Below are 20,948 nucleotides of genomic sequence, written 5' to 3' on the forward strand. Positions count from 1 at the left end.
AGAGAGAGACAGTGTGAGAGATAGCAGTTAGCGGGTCAGAGAGCAGCCATAAGTCAAGAGGAGGTACTTAGCCGACAGCGTGAAGCTAGCTTAATGTTTCCCCATTCATCTTCACCCTCACTCGCCTTCTCCCTCTCTCTCTCTCTCTCTCTCGTCTCATACACACACTTTCCCTAAAAGTATAATTTACAAATGCCCACAGGGCTACTATTTGTGTGTGTGTATGCGTGTGTGTATGCGTGTGTGTATGCGTGTGTGTGTATGCGTGTGTGTATGTGTGTACCAGAAGATTACAATAATGTCCCTCTGATTACCCTGATATCAACACCCGGACTCCAGTATCACTCCCTAGACACCACCACCACCACCACCACCACCACCACCACCACCACCCCTCCATCACAGCCACTACCACACCACCCAGCCAGAACAGGTACAAAGCAGCCATTTGAGCAGATGCAGTTGCCTGAAGGCATTGGTCGGTGCTGGTCGTGTTTATAGTTATATAGTCAAAAGCTGTGTTTTGTGTCTTTGTAGAGTTGGCTTCAATTGATGCCGTTTTCAGTCGAGATAATAGGAACATCATTAATCCCGTGAAGCTCGAAAAATATGGTAAATGGTGTTCATGTTCTCTGTTTAATGCGATGCTCTTCATTTCTTTTTTTCTGTGGGTCTTTCTTTTGTGTTTTTGTTTTGGGGTTGTTTCCTGCGATGTGGATTAACAGGAAATGATGTCGGGTCCCCAGATTGCATAGACTGAATAAATTCTTATTTAGCTAATTTACCTCGGTTAACTTAACATTATGGCGATTAAATTGTGCAATTTAACAATAATATTGTGTACTAGTTAGTTAGGTTGTTGCTCCCAGCGGCTAGGTTGTGGTTTCAAACCCGGATGTCAACACAGTCTACCTGTAGGCATTCATGAGCGAGAAGCCTTAACCCCTGGATGCTCCTCCTAAATGTGCCAAGTCGCTTTGGATAAAGCATTGGTTAAATCATAATAGTCAAATCGGCTATGAATTTGATATAAAAGGAGTGAGCAAATCAGTGTAAAATAACTAAAATAGTGTATATTGATATTGTAAACAGTGTATTGTGATATATGAGCGTGTTGAGGAAGAAAAGGAACTGATACACCTGTGCTGCGTGCGACTACAACCTCAGAGCGACGGAGGAACACCACCTCAGTGGCGCGGTGCTCCCCTCCGGGCTCTGGGCTAACCCTCAGCACCAAGCAACCTCTGCTCGGGGAGGGGTTTCAATAACACAGCGGCAGGAGGCTGGCTCTGGGCAGTGTGTGGGCGTCTGGTCGTCTGTCTGTGTCTGTGTCTGTGTTTGGAAATAATGTGGACCAATATGTCCATCTGTCGGTGAACATATTCATGTATGCATGCTGGTGGATATGTGTGTGTTAAGATATGTGTGCGTTAATGCATTCAGTGTGTGTGTGTGTGTGTGTCTGGTTTTCTTCTTGCATGTGTGCCTCTGTCTGTCTTCCCAATCATACATGCGCTAGGCTCCTTGCGTGTCCTTGTGCTTCTTTGCGCGTGTGTCCTTGCGTGTGTGTCTGTCTCTGCGTGTGCGTCTTTGTGTCTGATTGCATGTGTGCTATCTACTGCTTCACCAGTGATGCTCCTTGCTATTGCACTCATCCCAGAAGTGGTTATTCAACAGTTTAATTTATTTATGGGTTACCGCAGTAAGCATGCAGTTTGTTTATAAGCAAGATTTATAATTAATTGTAAATGTTTGACCAAGAATGAAGTCCATACGGAAACATACAAGATCCAGAGAAAACTTAAAAGATTTGTGTATTTTTTACCTGTCAGATTGCAAAATTCTAGGGCAAGCAAATATTTAAATTATATTTTTTTACCTTCCAAATGGTCAAATCTATCCGAGGTTGGCTGGTGGCAGGGTTAATCATTGACCCTCCACACAAACATTGTAATTGTTCCACACAAGTGTGTTTGTCATTTTCATGGGCGTGCGTTCGCGTGCGGTGTACGTTTGCGTGCGGCGTGCGTTCGCGTGCGGCAACATTGCGGTGGAGGGCCCCATGGAGTCCCTAATGCAGGAACATGCAGGAGAGATAGCTGGTGAGTGGGGTAAGTGCTCCTCAGGGATTTGTAGCTCCACTGAGCCCTCCCTTGTGCCTGGAGCAAGAACTACTCCCCAGAGAAACAAAGCTTCTCCCTTTTCCCCTTATAGCTTCTCTCTCCCGCCCAAAGCTCCTCTCTCCCCCCTGGTAGATCCTCTCTCCCACTCTCTCCCCCCTCCTGGTGTCACTTTCGTGCTCCTTTTTCTCATTAGTCCGCTTTTTCCCCCTCATAGTTCCTCTCTCCCCCCTTGTTCTTCTTCACTCCCCCCTCTAACACCAACATCACCACAATCATCTCAACCATCTCATCATCATCATCACCGCCTCCCTCGCTACAATAAACACCATCAGATCCATTCACAACCATTTCCACTACTTCCTCTCCCCTCTAAAACAACCCCCACCGTGACCATCTCCTCTTCCCATCACTTCCTCCCCTCAAACACCACCACCACCAAAACTATCCCTGCGACACCATCACCTCCTCCCCCACACCTTCTTCCCTCAACCAGAATCCCCATAAGCACCACCACCACTCCTGAACCAACACCTCCACCATCACCGCCACCATGAGACCCCGGTCTGACTGACAGCCGAGCCCCCCAAACCCCGCCCTCACGGAGGCAGTAACAGCCCCTGGCGACCGCAAAAGGTCAAACCCTCCTGCTCCAGGCCTGCATGATGAAGAAAGAAAACGTTCTTAAACGTAGCTGCAGGCGAGGCGCAGGTTAGATCTGGAGTAGCGCCCCATCGAGACAAGGTTGCGAGCAGAAAGCCAAGACGGAGTCTGGGTAATAGAGTGGTTTGTGCTTGGATGTGAACTGGATATTTCCTTAGCTTTTGCATTTAAAATGTGTTATATTGTCGTTCCAAAATCACAATGCATAGATTTCTAAGCATGGTTGGTCCTTGAGAAGGAATCGAACCCCTGACCTTAGCTAGTGTTTATGCCAGGCGCTGCCTATAGACAGGACAGCACGTGTTTTAGTGTTATGTAAGGTGTATAGATGTTTTAGATTTGGGTTATAACTTGTTGAGTGTTGTTTAATGCTGCTTCCTTCCAGGTCTCTCTTTAGAAAGAGGGTTCAAATCTCAACGAGAATCTACCTGGTAAATAATGGGTTCAATAAAAAACAATACAAACAAAGTGTTGTTGTGTGGTTAAGGGGAGTTTCAGGTCATGGTGGGTCTGTGTTTGTGTGTCTTTTGAGCTGTGTTGTGGAGGAATGCTAATGCTGTAATATCCAGGATATTGTGAGTTGCACGTTAATATGGGACACATTAAAACAATACCACCTCATGAGAATAAATATGTCACACACACTCACACACACATATACTCACACACACACATCCTTGAACTGTGGGGATATTAATGGAAAACAGAATGCACTTTGTCCTCCATTATACAGTATGCTTGACTAATTAGGGAGGTACATTTGTGTAGCACTGACCAAATGCTTCACACGGATACAAACGGGACATTACAATGAATTTGATTGATAGTGTAATAATTGCCCAAACCATTACCAATTCAAGATGATTTATTGACATTGTCTCACAACCTAAAGCGGATTAACATCTTATAATATTAGGAAATATATTTTAAAGCCGATTCCATAAAACGTTCCTTATTAAAGAGTGGAATCAGCTGGGAGTGGAATACACATACCCATCAAATTGGCCTGGAACTCAATTAAAGTAGAAGTGGGGGTAGAAGACGCTTTTAAAAGAAACATTAAATCACCCACAAAAGTAAGAAACATCTCCTCTCAAACCATATGCGAAAGGTCATCGCTAAACAAAACTTTCTCCAATTCCTTACTGTGCTGTTATTTTGATAATTAGGTGAGTGCTGCATGCAGCGCTCAACTATTGTTCTTCATAAGTTTTATTCCTTCTTTCTTGCATTATATTATTATACTTTTTAAGATATTCTACTTTTAAAATATTATATTTTTTTAACATGGGAGTCAATGGGAGGACGGCAGAGCTGTCCTCTGGTACTTCCACCGTTTTAAGACGTAACTATATCAATTTTCAACCCTTTATCTTCGTTCGAACCATTTAACAAATCTACACACTTGTATCTTCAATAATATATAAACGGAATATCGATATCATTTAAACTTTATTCAGAATCACAGTTTTAGTTTCATACCGGTGTGGGTGTCGGATTGACTCGGCTGCCAGATCGACTCTGGGTCCTAGATGCGCAATAATGACGCACTTCCTGCAAACGCTGTCTTTTAAATGCGCATGCTCGTTTCATTCATTCCCATGTTATTCCCAAGTATTAACAATCTCCTTTTGTTTTCTAATCTATGAATAATAATCTAATGTACAAATTATTGTTGCCTATACTTGGGTTATAAAGAAGAATCGGTTAACTCCATTCACTGAACTAATGCTGTAATCCACTAAGCCGAGATCCACTTTATTTCCAGCGCTCCCAACACAGTCAAAACAGCGACCCACACGCAGACACTTCCGTTCTCCTCCTTCAGAATAAGAGTCCCTAACAGGAACTGGGTTACATATGCATTCATCAGTGCTTTTAGACGTGTTTCCAATGGCTTTGTTTGTGAGAAAGAACGGCCTGCGTTCAATGAAATCAAAACCAAAACGGATTGAGCCTTCTTTTTAAGTCCATGATTGAGCCCCGTTTATAAACAACCCTTCCGGGTTTTGTCCGTTGGCTTGTGTCGATATGTCAAGTGTCGATACGTCATCTGTAAGCGCAGGACCCTGAGTCGATCTGGCAGCCGAGTCAATCCGGTACCCACACCGGCTCTGTTTTCAGTTGGTCTCATTGATTTACGTTGACGCTGGAGAGGATGTCCAGGCAGTGTTGCCAGATTGGGCGGTTTTTCCCACTCCATTGAGCTACTTTTAATCACTCACCGGCTCGCTATTCTCTTAAAGACACACACAACCCCACACCGTGTGTGTGACACACACACACACACACACACACACACACACACACACACACACACACACACACACACACACACACACACACACACACACACACACACACACACACACACACACACACACACACACACACACACTACATTTGACATTTCAGATTCTTCAGTTCAATTCATTTTACATTTCTGCATTTTTAGCAATGCTTTGCGCTTTTCATCCAGCGGTCACTTTATTTGTTTCCAACCATTTACTTTTTCTGAAATGGCTTGCATGTTTACATTGTTTACTCCATTTAGACTTTTGTTCAAATCCCTTCACTGGATTTAAGCCATTTAACGTTTCTTTACGTCTTATTCTATGTGGGTTTATTAAAAAATATTTTCAACCTCACTTTGTACTACAGCACTCACCGCAATTTCTGCAGGAAATACATTTTCTATTTGTACATAAACTTCTACAACATTTTGTTCGGACACGTTCAGAAATCCAAGTCTGTTTTACAACTAAACCAGAGAGGAAGATAAGACTTTATATTCAAGAGATTGGATATTTAAAACATGAGGTCAAAGTAAAACATAGCTCTAAACAGAACCATTAAAAGGAAGAAGACACAACATGATACTTCTAAAGTCTCTCAGCAATTATCATCCAAGGCCAATGTAGACATTTTAATTCCTAAAGTGTGACTAATTAAATTATTTCAAACAACCTAATGGTGCAGTTGATGTGGCCGGACACACTTTGTGATATTTTTGTAAAATTTCTTTCTTCACGTTCATTCATTTTGGCATTTTATTTTTGCACATTTTGAATGACGTTCCAATGTCATGGCAACAATGAGTGCCTCATTACGCATTCAAAGCAGCAAACGGCTCGTTAATTAAAGTTTCCAATAGTTGAAAAGACATGGCTGATGAATTCACCTCTCATTAATCACTCGCTCTCATCATCTCTCTCTCCATTATAAGCGTCCTATTTCCCGGTGATTCTCTTTGAAAACACAGCAGCGGAGGACACAGAGGGGGCTGGGCAGGGGGACGATTACCTTATGAGTTTTGACACACAGACCAGATGTGCACTGACTAAGAAGTCCTACCATAAAACGCCTCCTTCCTTACAACAATCCTTCCATAGACCCCTCTTTCGTCACCTCTCCCGATCACTGTTCTGTCTCTTCTCTCTGCTACATCTCCATTTTATCCCTTCCCTACCCTCTCCTCCACCTCTCTCGTTCACCCTGTCTATCTCTGTCTCTCCCTCAAACAATCCTCTCTCTGATGCAACACTTCACTCGCTCTCTGGCACCCTATCTTTCTTGGCTACCCTATCTCTCTCCTCCACCTCTCTCACATCTCCATCTCTCTTTCCCACTCTCCCTCTCTCTACAGTTGTCTTTTGTTTTCCCAACCGCTCTCTAGTTCTTTGCCTCTATTTCCAACTCTCGTTCATCCAACTCCATCTCTTTCCCCCTCTCCTCCTAACTCTCATTGCGTCTCTATTCGCTCGCTCGACCTCTCTATCTCTGTCCCCCTCTCATCCTCAACTTCACCTCTAGTCCACCTCTGCACCGCCCCATCCACCCGGCTATATTAAAAGCCTCCTCAAATCCAAAGTAATAAATTCAATCCTTCTCTCCAACACAGAACCACTTATCTCTCCTCTTTGGTTCCATAAACAAGGCACCTTGTCACCCCAGCTCGGGCATTAGAATATATCCTAATCTAATCCATGCCTGCCCGCGCTATCTGTGATTACTGCAGATTATGCTGACCTTGGCCGTTATGTTGGGGGAATTAATGTCTCATAGTGCTAACAGCAGCTTGCAGGCTTCAGGACAGAGCAGTGGCGTTCAGGGCTAGGTAAAGGTAATATCAGGATAACCGTGGAGAACTTTACACAATAGAGAGCAGCATCATGAAGCTTATGAATTCAGAACACCGTTGTAACAGTCGGCAGGTTGTTATATTCAAATATATGGAAATGTGAAATATGGTATTAAACTAAAACTAGTTTTCCTTTCTCTCTGATGTTTTCAACCTCATATTTTGATGATTTTGAGTGCATATCATCTTATCTTTATTTATTGAAACGTGGGTTGTATGATAAGTCCATATCTTCAATTTGTGGCGATACAAAACCATTCAAAGACAATATTAATACTGTTTGATTATTCCCCAGCCCTGAGCTACCAGATTAAATGATCTCATCTTGGTATCGTTGTCTTTCATTACTTCAGATTCTGTCCAAAGCCTTCCTATCGCTCCCAATTCTATGTATCCTGATCAGTGAGCATAGTTCTGCCAGAGGTGAAAGAGGTGAAAAGGACACAAAATATGTCGGAAATGGATTATTTGATGGATAAGCATGGCAGAACAATTACAAAAGATAATTCAAATTTGCAACATTCATCGCTACCCATGTATGAGGAAAGCCGCCCAATTTATTCAACCTTAGCACACACTAAACTGCAGAGAATTATCCCATCTATGATGCACAATTACAGGCATAGTCAGGCAAGGAGACAGACTCCTGCATAATCGCTGTTAAAACTACTGCACATTATGATTGATTGAAAGCTTTGGTTATTTGGAATCTATTCAAATGAACAAAACCATGTACATGTAATGCCACAATCATACAATAGCGGATAACAAAAGTGCAGAAACACAGAAACTTGTTTTTCTCTTCCAATTGACGACATAAGTACACTCTACTCTGCTGACAGGAAGATGTCGACTCTCATATTCTCCCAAAGTGTAGAGCATACAGTTTAGAAATATCCACTGTTTGCAAGTGGCAATCTGCATTGTGCTGTAGCAGGCATGATTCACAGCTTGGCTAATGGATGTAAACAGACACACTAACAGTCAGCCGTGTGTAGCATTGCAGGTTTGAGTAGTGTTTTGCTACAACATGACTACACGAGGCCGGGCGGGCGGGCGGGCGGACACAGACACAGACACAGACACAGACACACACACAGACACACACACAGACAGACAGACACACACAGACACACACACACACACACACACACACACACAGCCAGAACTACAAGTGTTGAAATATTTCTGCACTATGTACAATAACATCCCAGCGTCAACATCTCTGTTCGTAGTACATATAAAGCCAATTTAAAAAACACGAACATAAGTCCCTCTTCCGAAGCAGCTCAGTGAAGACTAGGTAGAGTAGGTAGAAGACTATGGAGTGTAGTTGGACATTTTGCTGGAAAAGGTCTAAAGGTGGGCCAGGCATGGCCCATAGTACCCTGCAACTTTAGTCTGGGACTCAAACACACTAGTGTCTAGAAGACTCAGACGATGCTGCATCCCTATCCACCCTCCAGAAGGTCAACGCTTCAGTGTGTTGAAAATCGTAGCTTCCTCCTAGCATTTAGCTTAATTGATGTATCAGTGATGAAGCTGGAACCCTTTCTCTCGTCTCTCTTTAGAAACTCCTCGATGAGAGCACAAAAACATGGGGAACTTCCAGAAACACAGTAATTTGGAGGTCCGAGAACCACAAATCACCATACAATTACCACCAGTGGAAAAACAAAGAAAGATCTGATAACCACAGGCCAAAGACCACAGTCTTCTGAAACACAGGAATGATTCTGAAAGAGCAAAATAATATTTAGAAACCCACTCTTGTCAAAACTAGTCACTTGCCATTTTGGGCACATTTCTCCAACCAATTATTCAGTGGAATCAATTCACAGCAAGGTTTTGAAACCAATTGGAGAGTTTTGCTGATACATAGTTTAGGGTGCTGGTATGACATGACGTGCGTCAGACGGTAATGATGTTCACAACAGGAGACGTCTGTGCTAACTCATGGAACTGTCGGCCTCTGGCCCAATAGTTGTGAGCAGGGGGAAAATAGCGTGTCCGTTGGGATTATTTTGTTTTTATAAATAAATCAGATTGATTGTCAACGTGTAGGTTTCTCAGTTGACCTTGAGTGTAGGCTTATACTGTGGTGATTTGCACCTGAACACATTCACTACCTATTTGTATTGAACTTGATGTTTTGTTTCTAATTACTATTTGTCACTAAGTAATATATTATTGAAACCTCAAAAAACAGAACATTTGCTCCTGAAGGTAAATTGAAAATATATATTTTCTGATAATCTCTCTACATACATATTGTTGTGATTGAACATTTGCAGAACAGTCTAAAGAACACAGTGCTTGTTAGGGAATAACAGTTACATAACGGCTTATGTAACTTATTTTAAGCAGTTAAAGGCAAAGTTAAAGATTATGAGTCAACCTTAGTGGTCAACTGATGGCCTTGAGGACAAAGAGGTGGGTGTGTGTGTGTACCGTATGCATCTATGTGGGTCAACATATGTGAATGCTTGAAAGTGTGTGTGTGTGTGTGTGTGTGTGTGTGTGTGTGTGTGTGTGTGTGTGTGTGTGTGTGTGTGTGTGTGTGTGTGTGTGTGTGTGTGTGTGTGTGTGTGTGTGTGTGTGTGTGTGTGTGTGTGTGTGTGTGTGTGTTAAGTCAAGAGGAGAGACAAGAGAGACAGCTCCCTGGTATCAGATAACCAGGTGGCGTCTGTCCCTAGGGGGTCTGAGGTTTCAAAGCAAGGACATCTGGGAGACCTGCATCCCGCCTATACTCCACCCTTACCCCCACCCACCCCCTAACCACACCCTTTCTAAAACCACTAACACATGCCACAGACGCTCGATGTCTGACTTAGAGAAAATCCACAAGAAAACAATACACTCTAGCAAGCAGATGTGGGACACAGAGTCCCTTCCATTAGGTTAGGCTTCTCCTGTTTTGCAGAACTGGCCAGCTTAGCAGCAATTCATCTTTTGATTAAAGAGCCAGTGAACCCAGTGTTTCAGAAGGAATCCAAAGCTATGTGATTTAAAAAAATCTGTTTTGGGATGAGAAATTTAGGAAAGAGGGGGCCATGTTATCCCCATGGTTACGACCCACGCCAAATTTATGATACTGTTTTAGTACCGTCGTTGTGTGTAACTGTTACGAGCGTTAAGATAAGTGACATTGCATGAAGTCCATCCTTTTTTCTCTAAATCATATTTCAGTAACAGTGATATAATGGCATAGATTACTATGTTGATTATAGTATAAGACAAACGACCACGTTTAAAACAAAGACATTGTGGTTTTGTGTTCACTGACTCTTTATAGTACAGTCAATAGAAGCTAGATATTGATGCAACTTGTGAGGTATTTCCGTTGCAACGTTAACCTTAAGTCTTGATCAATGAGAAATTAGCCTGCAAACGTTGCATCAAAATCCCCTCTTGCTTAGCGATGTCTCACACATTCCTTCTGTTTCTCATGCAGCCAAAATCATGTCGACTGACTAGAATAGTGATTCCCGGGATCTGCGACTTCACTGAACTCTAATCCATCCCACTTAACATCAGAAATCACCTCAGCAGATACCTGGGGCCTCGCTCCGCTCACTAATCACTCCCAACACGCCGCCACAACTCAGGGCTCATCGCCGCCTCTGAACGGGAAGTCCTTATCTCCGGGGTGGATTATTCAAATGCCTACCAACGTGCTACATGCAAATCTCAGAGCCAGCACCTTTCCCCCTCCGAGTAAGAGCAATCGTTTAATAGCCACTTAAAAATCACACATGGAAAATCATTTTCTGATTATACGTTGTTTGTCTGCAGCATGTGTGATTGGCTCTCACACACATTGTCCTTTTCTCTCCCCCCCGCTCTCTCTATCTCTACATATATGATAATGAAATAGACGTCTTCCTTGTCCTCTAAGCAGACCTCATCCCCTTGACCACACCACGTTCACTCTCTGTATGCATGTACAGTATGTATGTATGTATGCATGTATGTATGTATGTATGTACGTATGTATCTATGTATATATATATAGAGATATCTTTATCTATATGCGAGAGCAATAGAGTTATATAAAGAAAGGGAGAAAGGAAAACTACAGAAAGAAATGAATGCAAAAAATATAAAGAAAGAAACCATATAAATCAAATGGAAACAAATGGTCTGCACAGAACGTCTAGATGACTAGATGGCTAGGATGCTTCAAACACCTCACCGCTCCACACAACACACCCAGGAGGACCGCGCTACACGACAGATTCAGTTTGACAGCAATGCCAAGTTGTCAGTTCGGGCATTGCCACTAAGAGGGTTCACTTATGCGTGCCAATTCTCCAATCCATCTTGTCTCTCTCCATGTCCCCGTCCGAGGATAAGGTATGCATCGAGAGGAGACACACCTGAGCATGTGAAGGGTGCATTCTTCCACGCGACGGAGGCCAGACGCCCCAACTCTGTACCCCCATCACAGCCACGAGCAGAGCACCAGCCGGCAACAGAACCCCATCTAAAGCCTGGTTGGTATTCACCGCAGACCTCAGACCGTGTGTCAGTGTGTGGTGTTGTGACAGACAGGCTCACAGAGACCAACTAAGGAGCCGTGACACACACACACACACACACACACACACACACACACACACACACACACACCCCCCCCCCCCGGGATGTCACAATGCACACGTGCTTGTCACAGCACTACCTGTGATCAAAGCCAAAGCCGCGGAGTGCCAGATCAGGGTGAGAGAGAAGGCTTCAGTGGGGAGAAGTCAAGAGCAACGGCCGGGGAATACGAATGACATCTTCACGTTAACATATTGTTCTCATCCCATGTTGGATTGAATGTTCCTCAGAACGCAGCGTGATTTCCGACAGTGTCAGTGTAGAGAAGGAGAGAACATTCTAAGGGGGCAGGCAAGGCGCTTTTGATAAAGTTACGGACTACTTATATAAAATAAGTATAATAGAATATAGAGTTAATGTATGCCAGTGCAATGTACAGCATAACGATAACTCAGTGGTAAGAAGTAGCACTTTATTTCAGCTCATCGACTGCCAATCTTGTCATAATTTTACCAACGTTTGTCCGTCAGTTTACCTATTTTTAAAAAGCGTCTTAAGAACTTCCCCTGAATCCTGCTCCCCCACCGAACCTTCCCCGCTTGCCTCCCCGCTCCCCTTTCCCTCCCCCTCCGTGTTTCATTAGCAGGAACATGGGTTTCTAGACCCCAACACCACCAGTGTAATACCTGGATGACACCCTGGGGACTCATAGAGAGAGTTGGGTCCCTTTATCGCAAGCAGAAGGAGGGAGGGGGATGAAGTGTCCTGAAATGCATGGTTCTGGCTCATTGGCTGGATATTAATGGCTTCTGGCGGCGAGCTTCCTCAAGGGGAGAGGAGCTGATAGATTAGGGAGAGTTTCTAGGAGTTCTGAGCCCGACACTGGCTTGCTAACACTTGAGATGCTAATGCTGGCTCGCTGACACTGGTTGGCTGACACTTGAAGTGCTAACCCTTGCATGCTAGTAAATTTATAATAAATTTCAGTTTGACTTTCACTTGTGCCAGTGCTGGTTGGCTTACGCTTGAAATGCTATCACCTGTGGGTTAACTGGGCTAAATCTGGAGTTAGGGTTAGGGTTAACCCTAACCCTTTATAACATGGATATAGGGTTAGGGTTAACCCTAACCCTAGAGTTCCTAGCACTTGGAATCGAATGCAGTCTAACACTTTTGATGCCAACGGCGGTTGGCTAACACTCGCTAGCTGACCAACACTGGTTTGCGGGCACTGGGATGCCAACGCTGGCTAACATTGGAGTGACTAGCGCTTGGAGAGTGATGCTGGTTGGCTAAGGCTGGCTAGTGCTTTCAGTGGAGCCTACAGCTGCTAGCCAGCCTACAGCTAGCAGCTGGGCGACTCCATTGAAAAGCAATTAGAACAGAAGAGGCGGGAAGGAGGGGGATGCAGAGTTGAGCCCAGGGTGAACACAGGCTGTCCACAGTGCGATGGATGTGCGCGCGCGTGCGTGTGTGTGTGTGTGTGTGTGAAGCAACACAAACGGACGGGTGTGTCAGAGAGAGCGAGAGTGAAAGGGGGAAGGTGTGACCAGGGATATAACAGGCTAAGGATGCATGCGTTTTCATACTTATTGACGTCACTGCTGAACGGAATGGGTGCCAAGGAACACGTTTACAGTGGAAGCAAGCGAGCGCGAGGAAATGTGACAATCAAGAGAAGCCAAATATGCGGAAAGATGGGATGACTGATAGTCTCATCTTCTTCCTCTTTGTTCCTCTAAAGTGGTCCTGGCCGTTCTGAACAACTTCTGAATATTCATCAGCATAGAGTGCTAGCTCAACCACCAGTAAGCGTTAGCATTCTAGCCTCTAGATAAGGGTAATGCATGCAGGTTTCAGACCCCAATTCCAATTGACAAATGATTGACTTAACGCAACTCAATAAAACCAACAATATCATCACCTTCACATAAATTAACCATATCTTAACCGTAGCTTAACAAATAATGTAAACCTAACTTAACCCTAACTTCAGCTTAACTTTACCGTCACTTTGCATTATTAGCCTTAACCTAAAACATTTCAATTCTTCGAAAATATTTTATCGTAGGGAAGGCAGGTTAAGTTGGCAATCTCGAAGATCTCAGTATCGTTGCCTTTGGCACAAAAAAATAGTACACCATTACACACACACACAACCACTGCTGGGTGATGTACAACCTATCACTAACTGCGCACCACATGTGATATGAGTGCATGGCAGAAATGTCACCACCAACACCAAGTTCATACATTCACAATCCTGCAAATACAACGGCTTTCATCAGTGGGCCAGAGGCTCAAACACCATTTTGAGTCCTCATTCTGCGACAGTGTCTTAACTGTCATATATTTTTTAATGAAAATCTTTTGACATCTTTGAGATTGCCACTGAAGTACCTCGCCCGACTGTTTCTTTCCTCAAGGCAAACTAAACGGAGGCTAAACCTTATAAGAGGGGCATCTCTTTCTCTATCACTTTCTTTGATTTAGTTATTCTAATATAATTACTCAAAGTCCTTAACTTCAGGGGAAAAGGCTCAATTGGGAAACAGCTGGTGTTCAACCAGAGATCATCATAAATAGATTCCCGTTTTGTTTTTTATCAACATTTATACAACAACAGATTGTACTCACTTTTCCAAGGAACAGCTGAGGTGAGCTAATAGAAATGCGATTCTTTTGACTTGTAAAAATATAGTGCTGCCAATTATAAATCAGAATGGCTCTCGAATGCTAGGATTATCTTATTTTAGTACTATGAGGCTAGGAAGTAATGAATCTAGGATAAACAGCCATGTCTTGCTTGTTTTTGGGCCAACTTTTGGTCAGTAATATCCCATAATATGTTACATGGCATAATCCTCCAGGACAAAAATATGAGCACATATTGATTCTTGCCAACTATACATTCACACCACTAAAACAAAGAAGTGGTGCTTGTAATCTCAGGTCTCTGGCGCCTTGAAACATGTCCTGATGATAAGGCCTCGCTGAGTCAGGGAAGTGCTTGTGGATGTAGTTCATTTTGATATAGTGCACCATAATGTAGTCTCTTTAAAAGCACTTCTATTTATTTTTTTGTTAGCTCAATTTCCCTCTCATCTCTATACAACAAAGCCAGCCAAAAACAAAACTACAACATTCAAGAATTTCCTTATTTGACTTTTAAATCAAATCACTAAGACTCCTCCTAAAATGAAAAGTTCTGTGTCCGAGATTGCCTCAGCAGATCAACAAAGACATCCGGTTTTAGGTGGAAACAGTGGTTCTCACTTGTTATCTAAGAAGGTTGTGAATCGTACCGCCATGCCGTTTCCAGTCTCTTACTTCCTATGAGCTGTGTCTGTCAATTAGAAGTCCCCAGAGCGAGAATGAGGAGATCACAAGAATAACAACTACGAAGACTAATAGTGTGTATTACTTTAATTTTGACGAGAGATTCAAAACATCTGTATGGTGAAATTATATGTCACACCTGTATGGAATATTAAGTGTGATTAGCAACTGGCGGTTGGAAGGTTATGGTTTCTGATTGATCAACCAATTTCCAATTATTCTGATTGGTTCTGGGATTCCAGGATCAATGCAGACAGGAAACAGGAAGGTGCAAAGCGGAGAGAAACATAAGGATCATTTGACACACACAAGGCCAGACCTGAGCACACACACACACACACACACACACACACACACACACACACACACACACACACACACACACACACACACACACACACACACACACACACACACACACACACACACACACACACACACACACACACACACACACACACACACACACACACACACACACACACGTTTGTGGGGGACAGGGGGTGCTGACTGTACACATTGCTCAGCCACCATCCTTGTGTTGTTTAAATGCTATTCACTCATTTCAATTGCCCTGTTAGTGTGTGTGTGTGTGGATCTGTGCATGTGCGTGTGCATGTTTTATTTGTCCATGTTATTCTAGTTTGTTTGCTGTCCTTTGCAGCCCCTCTTGTGGACCCTTGTATGGACTGTGTTTAAAGACACACAGGGAGAGTTTGGCCTTCAGATAACCTTTTCTCGCTACAAATACCAATTTTAACTTTCACAAAAGTGGTTGGATAAGGTTCCCAAACAACTTTGAGGAGTTTCACCACAGCCTCACTCTCAGCAGAAGGGCATGTGTGTAGGTCACGTGCACTAACAATGCCAAACAATGCTGGTGCTCAACTGGCAATGGCCTTATCGTGACTGTACACATGTTTTTGTTCCATTATGGTAGCTTTGGGTCGTAGCGATACCATCTGCTTCTAAAGCCTGTGACAACAAATAAGGTTTGCGTTCAGAAGAGAAATAGGATACACTACACGAAGCTATTTCTATTCTGCTCCTTTTATTCTCTGCTCTATCTCTCCGGGTCTGTGACAGATCAGACAAAGAGAGGAGGGAGCAGAAAGAGGGGAAGAGAGGAGGGAGGGACAGGGGACAGAAGTGGAGATGGTAGAAGAGAGGGAGGGATGAAGGAGGGGAAAGAGAGAGATTAAGAAACAGGTTGTTAGAACGAGGAGAGAATAGAGAAGGTTAGATAGAGGAAAGGTAGAATAGAAATGGCTTAGAGAGTGAAGGGAGAGGATAGAGAGCAGAAAGAGAACAATTAAGAGGGCTTAAGAGGAGAGAGAGGAAATAAAGAGATGGTACTAGAGAGAGAGCGAGGCTTGAGAGAACAGAATGTAAAGTTAAAGAGGAAAACAGCCTACAGAAAGAGGAGGGCTACAGAGAATGGAAACAGGTTACTAGAGAAAAGAGTGATGGAACAAAGACATCGGTTGGTTACCAGAGATGGGGAGAACAGAAAAGAGTGCTCCATAACTAGTGGGGATAGAAAAGAAGAGTGAAAGAAGGGGGTGATAAAGAGTGTGATTGATGGAGAGAGTACAGAATCAAAGGGAAGAGAGACAGTTTGAGTAAGCCTCCAGATTACTTCCTTGTCGGGAGGTATAGGAAGTGGTTCATCGTGCCAGGGTCCATCAGAGGAGCGGGCTTTACAGCCAGCACCAGATCTAGACCAAGAGCATCCTCACCAAGATACCAGGATCAACACATAAGTGGATGTAGTGGTTTACAAGCCAACGTGTGTTGGGTTTGAAAAGCGCTGTCTCAGTGCTCCCAATTACTTCTGGCTGTATCGCCTTGGGGTTTATGAGCAAGGCAGCCCATCTCAAACAACCTTGTCATGCCTAGTCTCTCTCTCTGTGTGTGTGTGTGTGTGTGTGTGTGTGTGTGTGTGTGTGTGTGTGTGTGTGTGTGTGTGTGTGTGTGTGTGTGTGTGTGTGTGTGTGTGTGTGTGTGTGTGTGTGTGTGTGTGTGTGTGTGTGTGTGTGTGTGTGTGTGTGTGTGTGTGTGTGTGTGTGGAAGCAACAGCATAGAACATTGTAGCAGCACCAAATTATCAATAGTGGCACATCTATTCAGTTTTATACAGACTATATGCTGCGACAGTAACAGAATGTTCAGACACGCGTTTTTCAATCTGTGGAGGACTATGAATAGACTGTCAACGATGCAAATGACTAGGAGATTAAATAGTAGGAGTGATAATATAACTGAGTACAATGTGCTCCGGATGACGAGATCTGCTGTGCTGAGCGTACATTTCTATATCTCAGACATGACAGCAGTTAATTATTAGTTATTATGGATAAGACTTTATGTTAGGGAATGAAGGAAGTTGCAGGGAGGGAGATTGATGAAGGGGGCTTAATAAATTAAGTCTGTTCCCCGTTGGTTTGACCTGGTAAATCAATTTAGTTATGGTTTTAGGTTTTCAGGGGTATGTTTGATTCATAGACAATATTGTATGCATATACGGCCTACGCACCTTTTTAAAACAATGGTAGGCCGACAAAAACAGGACAGAGAGAGTGGAAGAGAGAGCGAAAGAGAAAGAGAGAAAGAGAAAGAGAGAGAGACAGACAGACTGACAGAGAGAGCGATTTTTGCACTGCAAACTATGAGTTAAGGTTGAGGGTCGTGGACGTGACCTCCATATTCAAGATTCAGCCCACGGTGCATTGGGCCTCCATTAAAGCAAGGTCCTCAGAGGCTTCCATTAGTGATCTACGGCGCCCACAAATCACCCACATTGGCTCTTTATTACCTCATCTGCTAATTGGCTCCTCGAGACTTAAACATGGACAAATGTAATTATGCCTTAAAGGGCCAACGGATGTCTTCATCCTACGCTTGGCGCGGAGGTCGACGACCCTCTCGGCTACCCGCTGTCTGGAAATGGGTTCACCCACCTTCGTCCATTAAGCTTTGTTTACGTTAAACCTAGGAATCTACTATTTTACGAGTTGTACCTACAGTTAGCTTTTTTCAGATAGCTTTCATCATTTTCAGACGACAGTTCGTGTGAAATGTTCCCACTGTGGCGGACGCAAACGTGGAAGATGGAGTTAATCAAAACTAATCCCTGGGTGGATTGACTCGTGGATGTGCACGTTTTATTCTGACTTTTTTACCAGAGTAAATAGCAGGTTTCAAAGTTAATCTCGCAGGTTTCAAATATGTCCATATAGCTTTGCAACCAATCTGTGGATAAAGACGTATTCCCTTCATTTAAACATGCGGTCGTTGTGACACAAAAGCGTCAACATTTAAAGCAACTGGGTCTGTAAAAGCATGACGGATCAGGTGTATGGAAATACAACTTGTAGTCTACGACCACACACGCACACGCACACACACACACACACACACACACACACACACACACACACACACACACACACACACTCCCCCAGCTCATAAAACTTAAATCATTAAACGTCGGTCTACCTTAACAGCTTCTGCGTGGGTCACCTTGTCGAACACTTTGTCGTTGACCTTCATGATCTGATCCCCGATCCGAAGACCCTCCTTCTCGGCGAGAGACCCGGGCTCCACGAGGGACACGTAGATGCCCACCCCGTGCTCCGAGCCCCCGCGAATGCTGAACCCCAGACCCTCGTTGCTCTTGTGCCGCTTCATGATCACATGGCGCACCTCCCCGGGGGGCTCGTGGACAAAGTTTTTACCGAGCAGCGGCACGAGGGGAGCTGTCCCCTCGCTGCTAGTGCTGAAACTATCCGGAGAGCCTCGCAGCGCCACTTTGGACTCGCGGGGGATGTTTGGCGAAGGCACATCCCGCGCTGGTGGAGAGGTCGGGGTCGAGCTCCCACTGGCCAAATCGTTCGGGGGCTCCAGGGTCCCGTTGCTCGCAACTAAATCCGATTTCAGGTAGAGACCCTCCGAGGTGTACTGGTCGAACAGCAGCTGGTCCGAGCGGGGGATGACCAGCCGGAGCATGGGCAGAAGTTGGCGTTTGCTCGGCGCGTTCAGGATGATCTTGAGGGTCTGCACCAGGTCGTACACGTTGCGCTTGGAGTGGTACACGTTGAGGCAGTGGATGAACTGCTCCCTCTCGAACTCGTTGAGCAGGAGGTTCAAGGCGTTGTGGAGCTTCTTCACGTTGGCCGACAGTGTCCGGGCACTCGAGGCGACGGAGTTGGCCGAGGAGCTGAGCGACATGCGCTCGAGATCCATGCTGCTCATGCCGGCGGTCTTCCCGCCGCAGGGCCACGGCCCGCCGCACCGGAGCGGTTACTCACTAGGCATGGAGCCGCTGCTCGAGGGGGGGTGAAGTAGCACCCTGCTTCTGGTCATAGTGACAGCTTGAGGACGTCTGATGCGGTTAAAGTGGTTCAAAACAAAACAACAAACAACGGTTCAACCTTCAAACTCCACCATACAAACGTTTACATTCTATAAATTACGCGAAATCTATATCCAACGGCTAATTAACATAAACCGACTCTGTCGACTATGTCACTATGGAAACGCTCGAACTTGTGACGTTAATCCTTTCGCGTGAGAAGTTTAGCCTTCAACCCGTAAACAACAAGTAGCCCATGTCAAGAAATAAACGTGGATATAATGGACAAGAACCACCGGCCTGTTTCATTAAGCAAGCACTTGTTTTCCTGTACAGAGGTCAGGTGGCTGGCGCGAGCCGGTCCTTCTCCGGTAGCTGGCGCAAGCCGAAGCTTCTCCGGTGTCTCCGCCACGCGCCGTCAACAGGCGCGTGAAAGGAGAGCGCCGGTGCAGCTAAAAAAAAACAACCTTCGTTGTATATAAAACAGGAATAGCCCTAAGTATAAAGTTACGCAAGATCGATCACACGGTGACACGATTATAAATATCCTCTTCGTCCCGATAAAAAGTTACTATTCTCATTCGAGGGTCTGTAAACGCTCCCAAGTTGATATCCTCATCGTCTTTCCTTGTAGTTCCTCTTGGTAAATCCAGTTTTCAGAATATCCACATTAATCCCAAGTGGTATTGTAAGTAGAGGGCAAGAAATATACGTTAAAATGGCGTTTGTGTTTCGAGTTTCGTTGCGATCCTTCCAGATGACCTGCTCGACGACACAGTCCTCTCGAGCTCCCCAGACTGTCTGTGGAGTCTCGCGGACGGAGCCCCGAACGCTTGGCTTTCAGGAAATGACGCAACCCCGTCACAGCCAATACGTTGCCAGGCAACCATGAACAAGCGCTCACGGGACCAAGTTACCAAAAATCTCTAATTGGACGGTTTACGTACAGAGTCGCTGTGTTCTACGCATCGGAAACATCCAAGTAACGTAATAATCACGGTCAAAAATACGGGCCCCCAAATGTGTCCCGTTAGTCCAATAACACAGACTTAATAGGTTACGAATATAAATGTCCCTGTTGTGTCCAGTACTGTTTTAGACAAATTAAGCATCTCAATTTAGAACTATACGCAAGGTCAAACAAAACAGTAAACACACAGCAGATGCTGGGTGTGTTTTTAACATCGAATTTTCATTTTCCAATTCAAAGAGGGGTCTTTGAAAATGCAGTTAAAACTGTCTGTAGCCAATTAGTCGCAGTTTGCAGGGAATAGCAAACAGAGCTTCCTCCCGGTGGTCTCACAGAGGGATCCCTATAGGCCAGCCAGCCAGCTATAAAGCCTCCAGGGGGGAACTCTCCTGGTCTGTTGTACCAAGACATTATATATAGATTCAGTCAGTATCAGGCACTTTTAACCACAGGGGTTTACAAGTAGAGCTGTAGCGATGCGTCGATGACGTCGACGTCAAAAATTCGTCGACGTCAAATTTCTCCGTCGACGATTTTCGACGGAGAAATGGACGAAAGTCACAATAAAGGAAAATGTCCGCGCACGAAATCATCAAAGGTATGGAAATACTTCAAGTTAAGTCCTAAACGGAAAGGTGTTGTGATTTGCACTCTTTGCCAAATGGAGTTGGCATATCACAAGAGCACGACAGCAATGTTGGAGCATCTCAAACGAGAAAGTATCTCGTGCGCATGAGAAAGTATCTCGTGCGCACGAGAAAGTATCTCATGAGCATGGGGAAACATCGTGCGCATATCACTGGCTGTGTGTGTGTGTGT

General features: G+C 44.4%; 1 protein-coding gene across 1 annotated transcript in view; it reads right to left on the reverse strand.

Annotated features, from left to right (window-relative positions):
- The window catches only part of whrna (whirlin a), a 117,361-nt gene extending 97,333 nt beyond the window's left edge, over nucleotides 1-20,028 (reverse strand). The window contains 1 exon segment of the mRNA XM_060037950.1: nucleotides 18,304-20,028. Coding sequence (XP_059893933.1) covers nucleotides 18,304-19,059 — 756 coding nt within the window. The 5' untranslated portion in view covers nucleotides 19,060-20,028.
- Nucleotides 20,029-20,948: the final 920 nt, after the last annotated feature.

Source organism: Gadus macrocephalus, chromosome 19, assembly GCF_031168955.1.
Source record: "Gadus macrocephalus chromosome 19, ASM3116895v1".
NCBI lineage: Eukaryota > Metazoa > Chordata > Actinopteri > Gadiformes > Gadidae > Gadus > Gadus macrocephalus.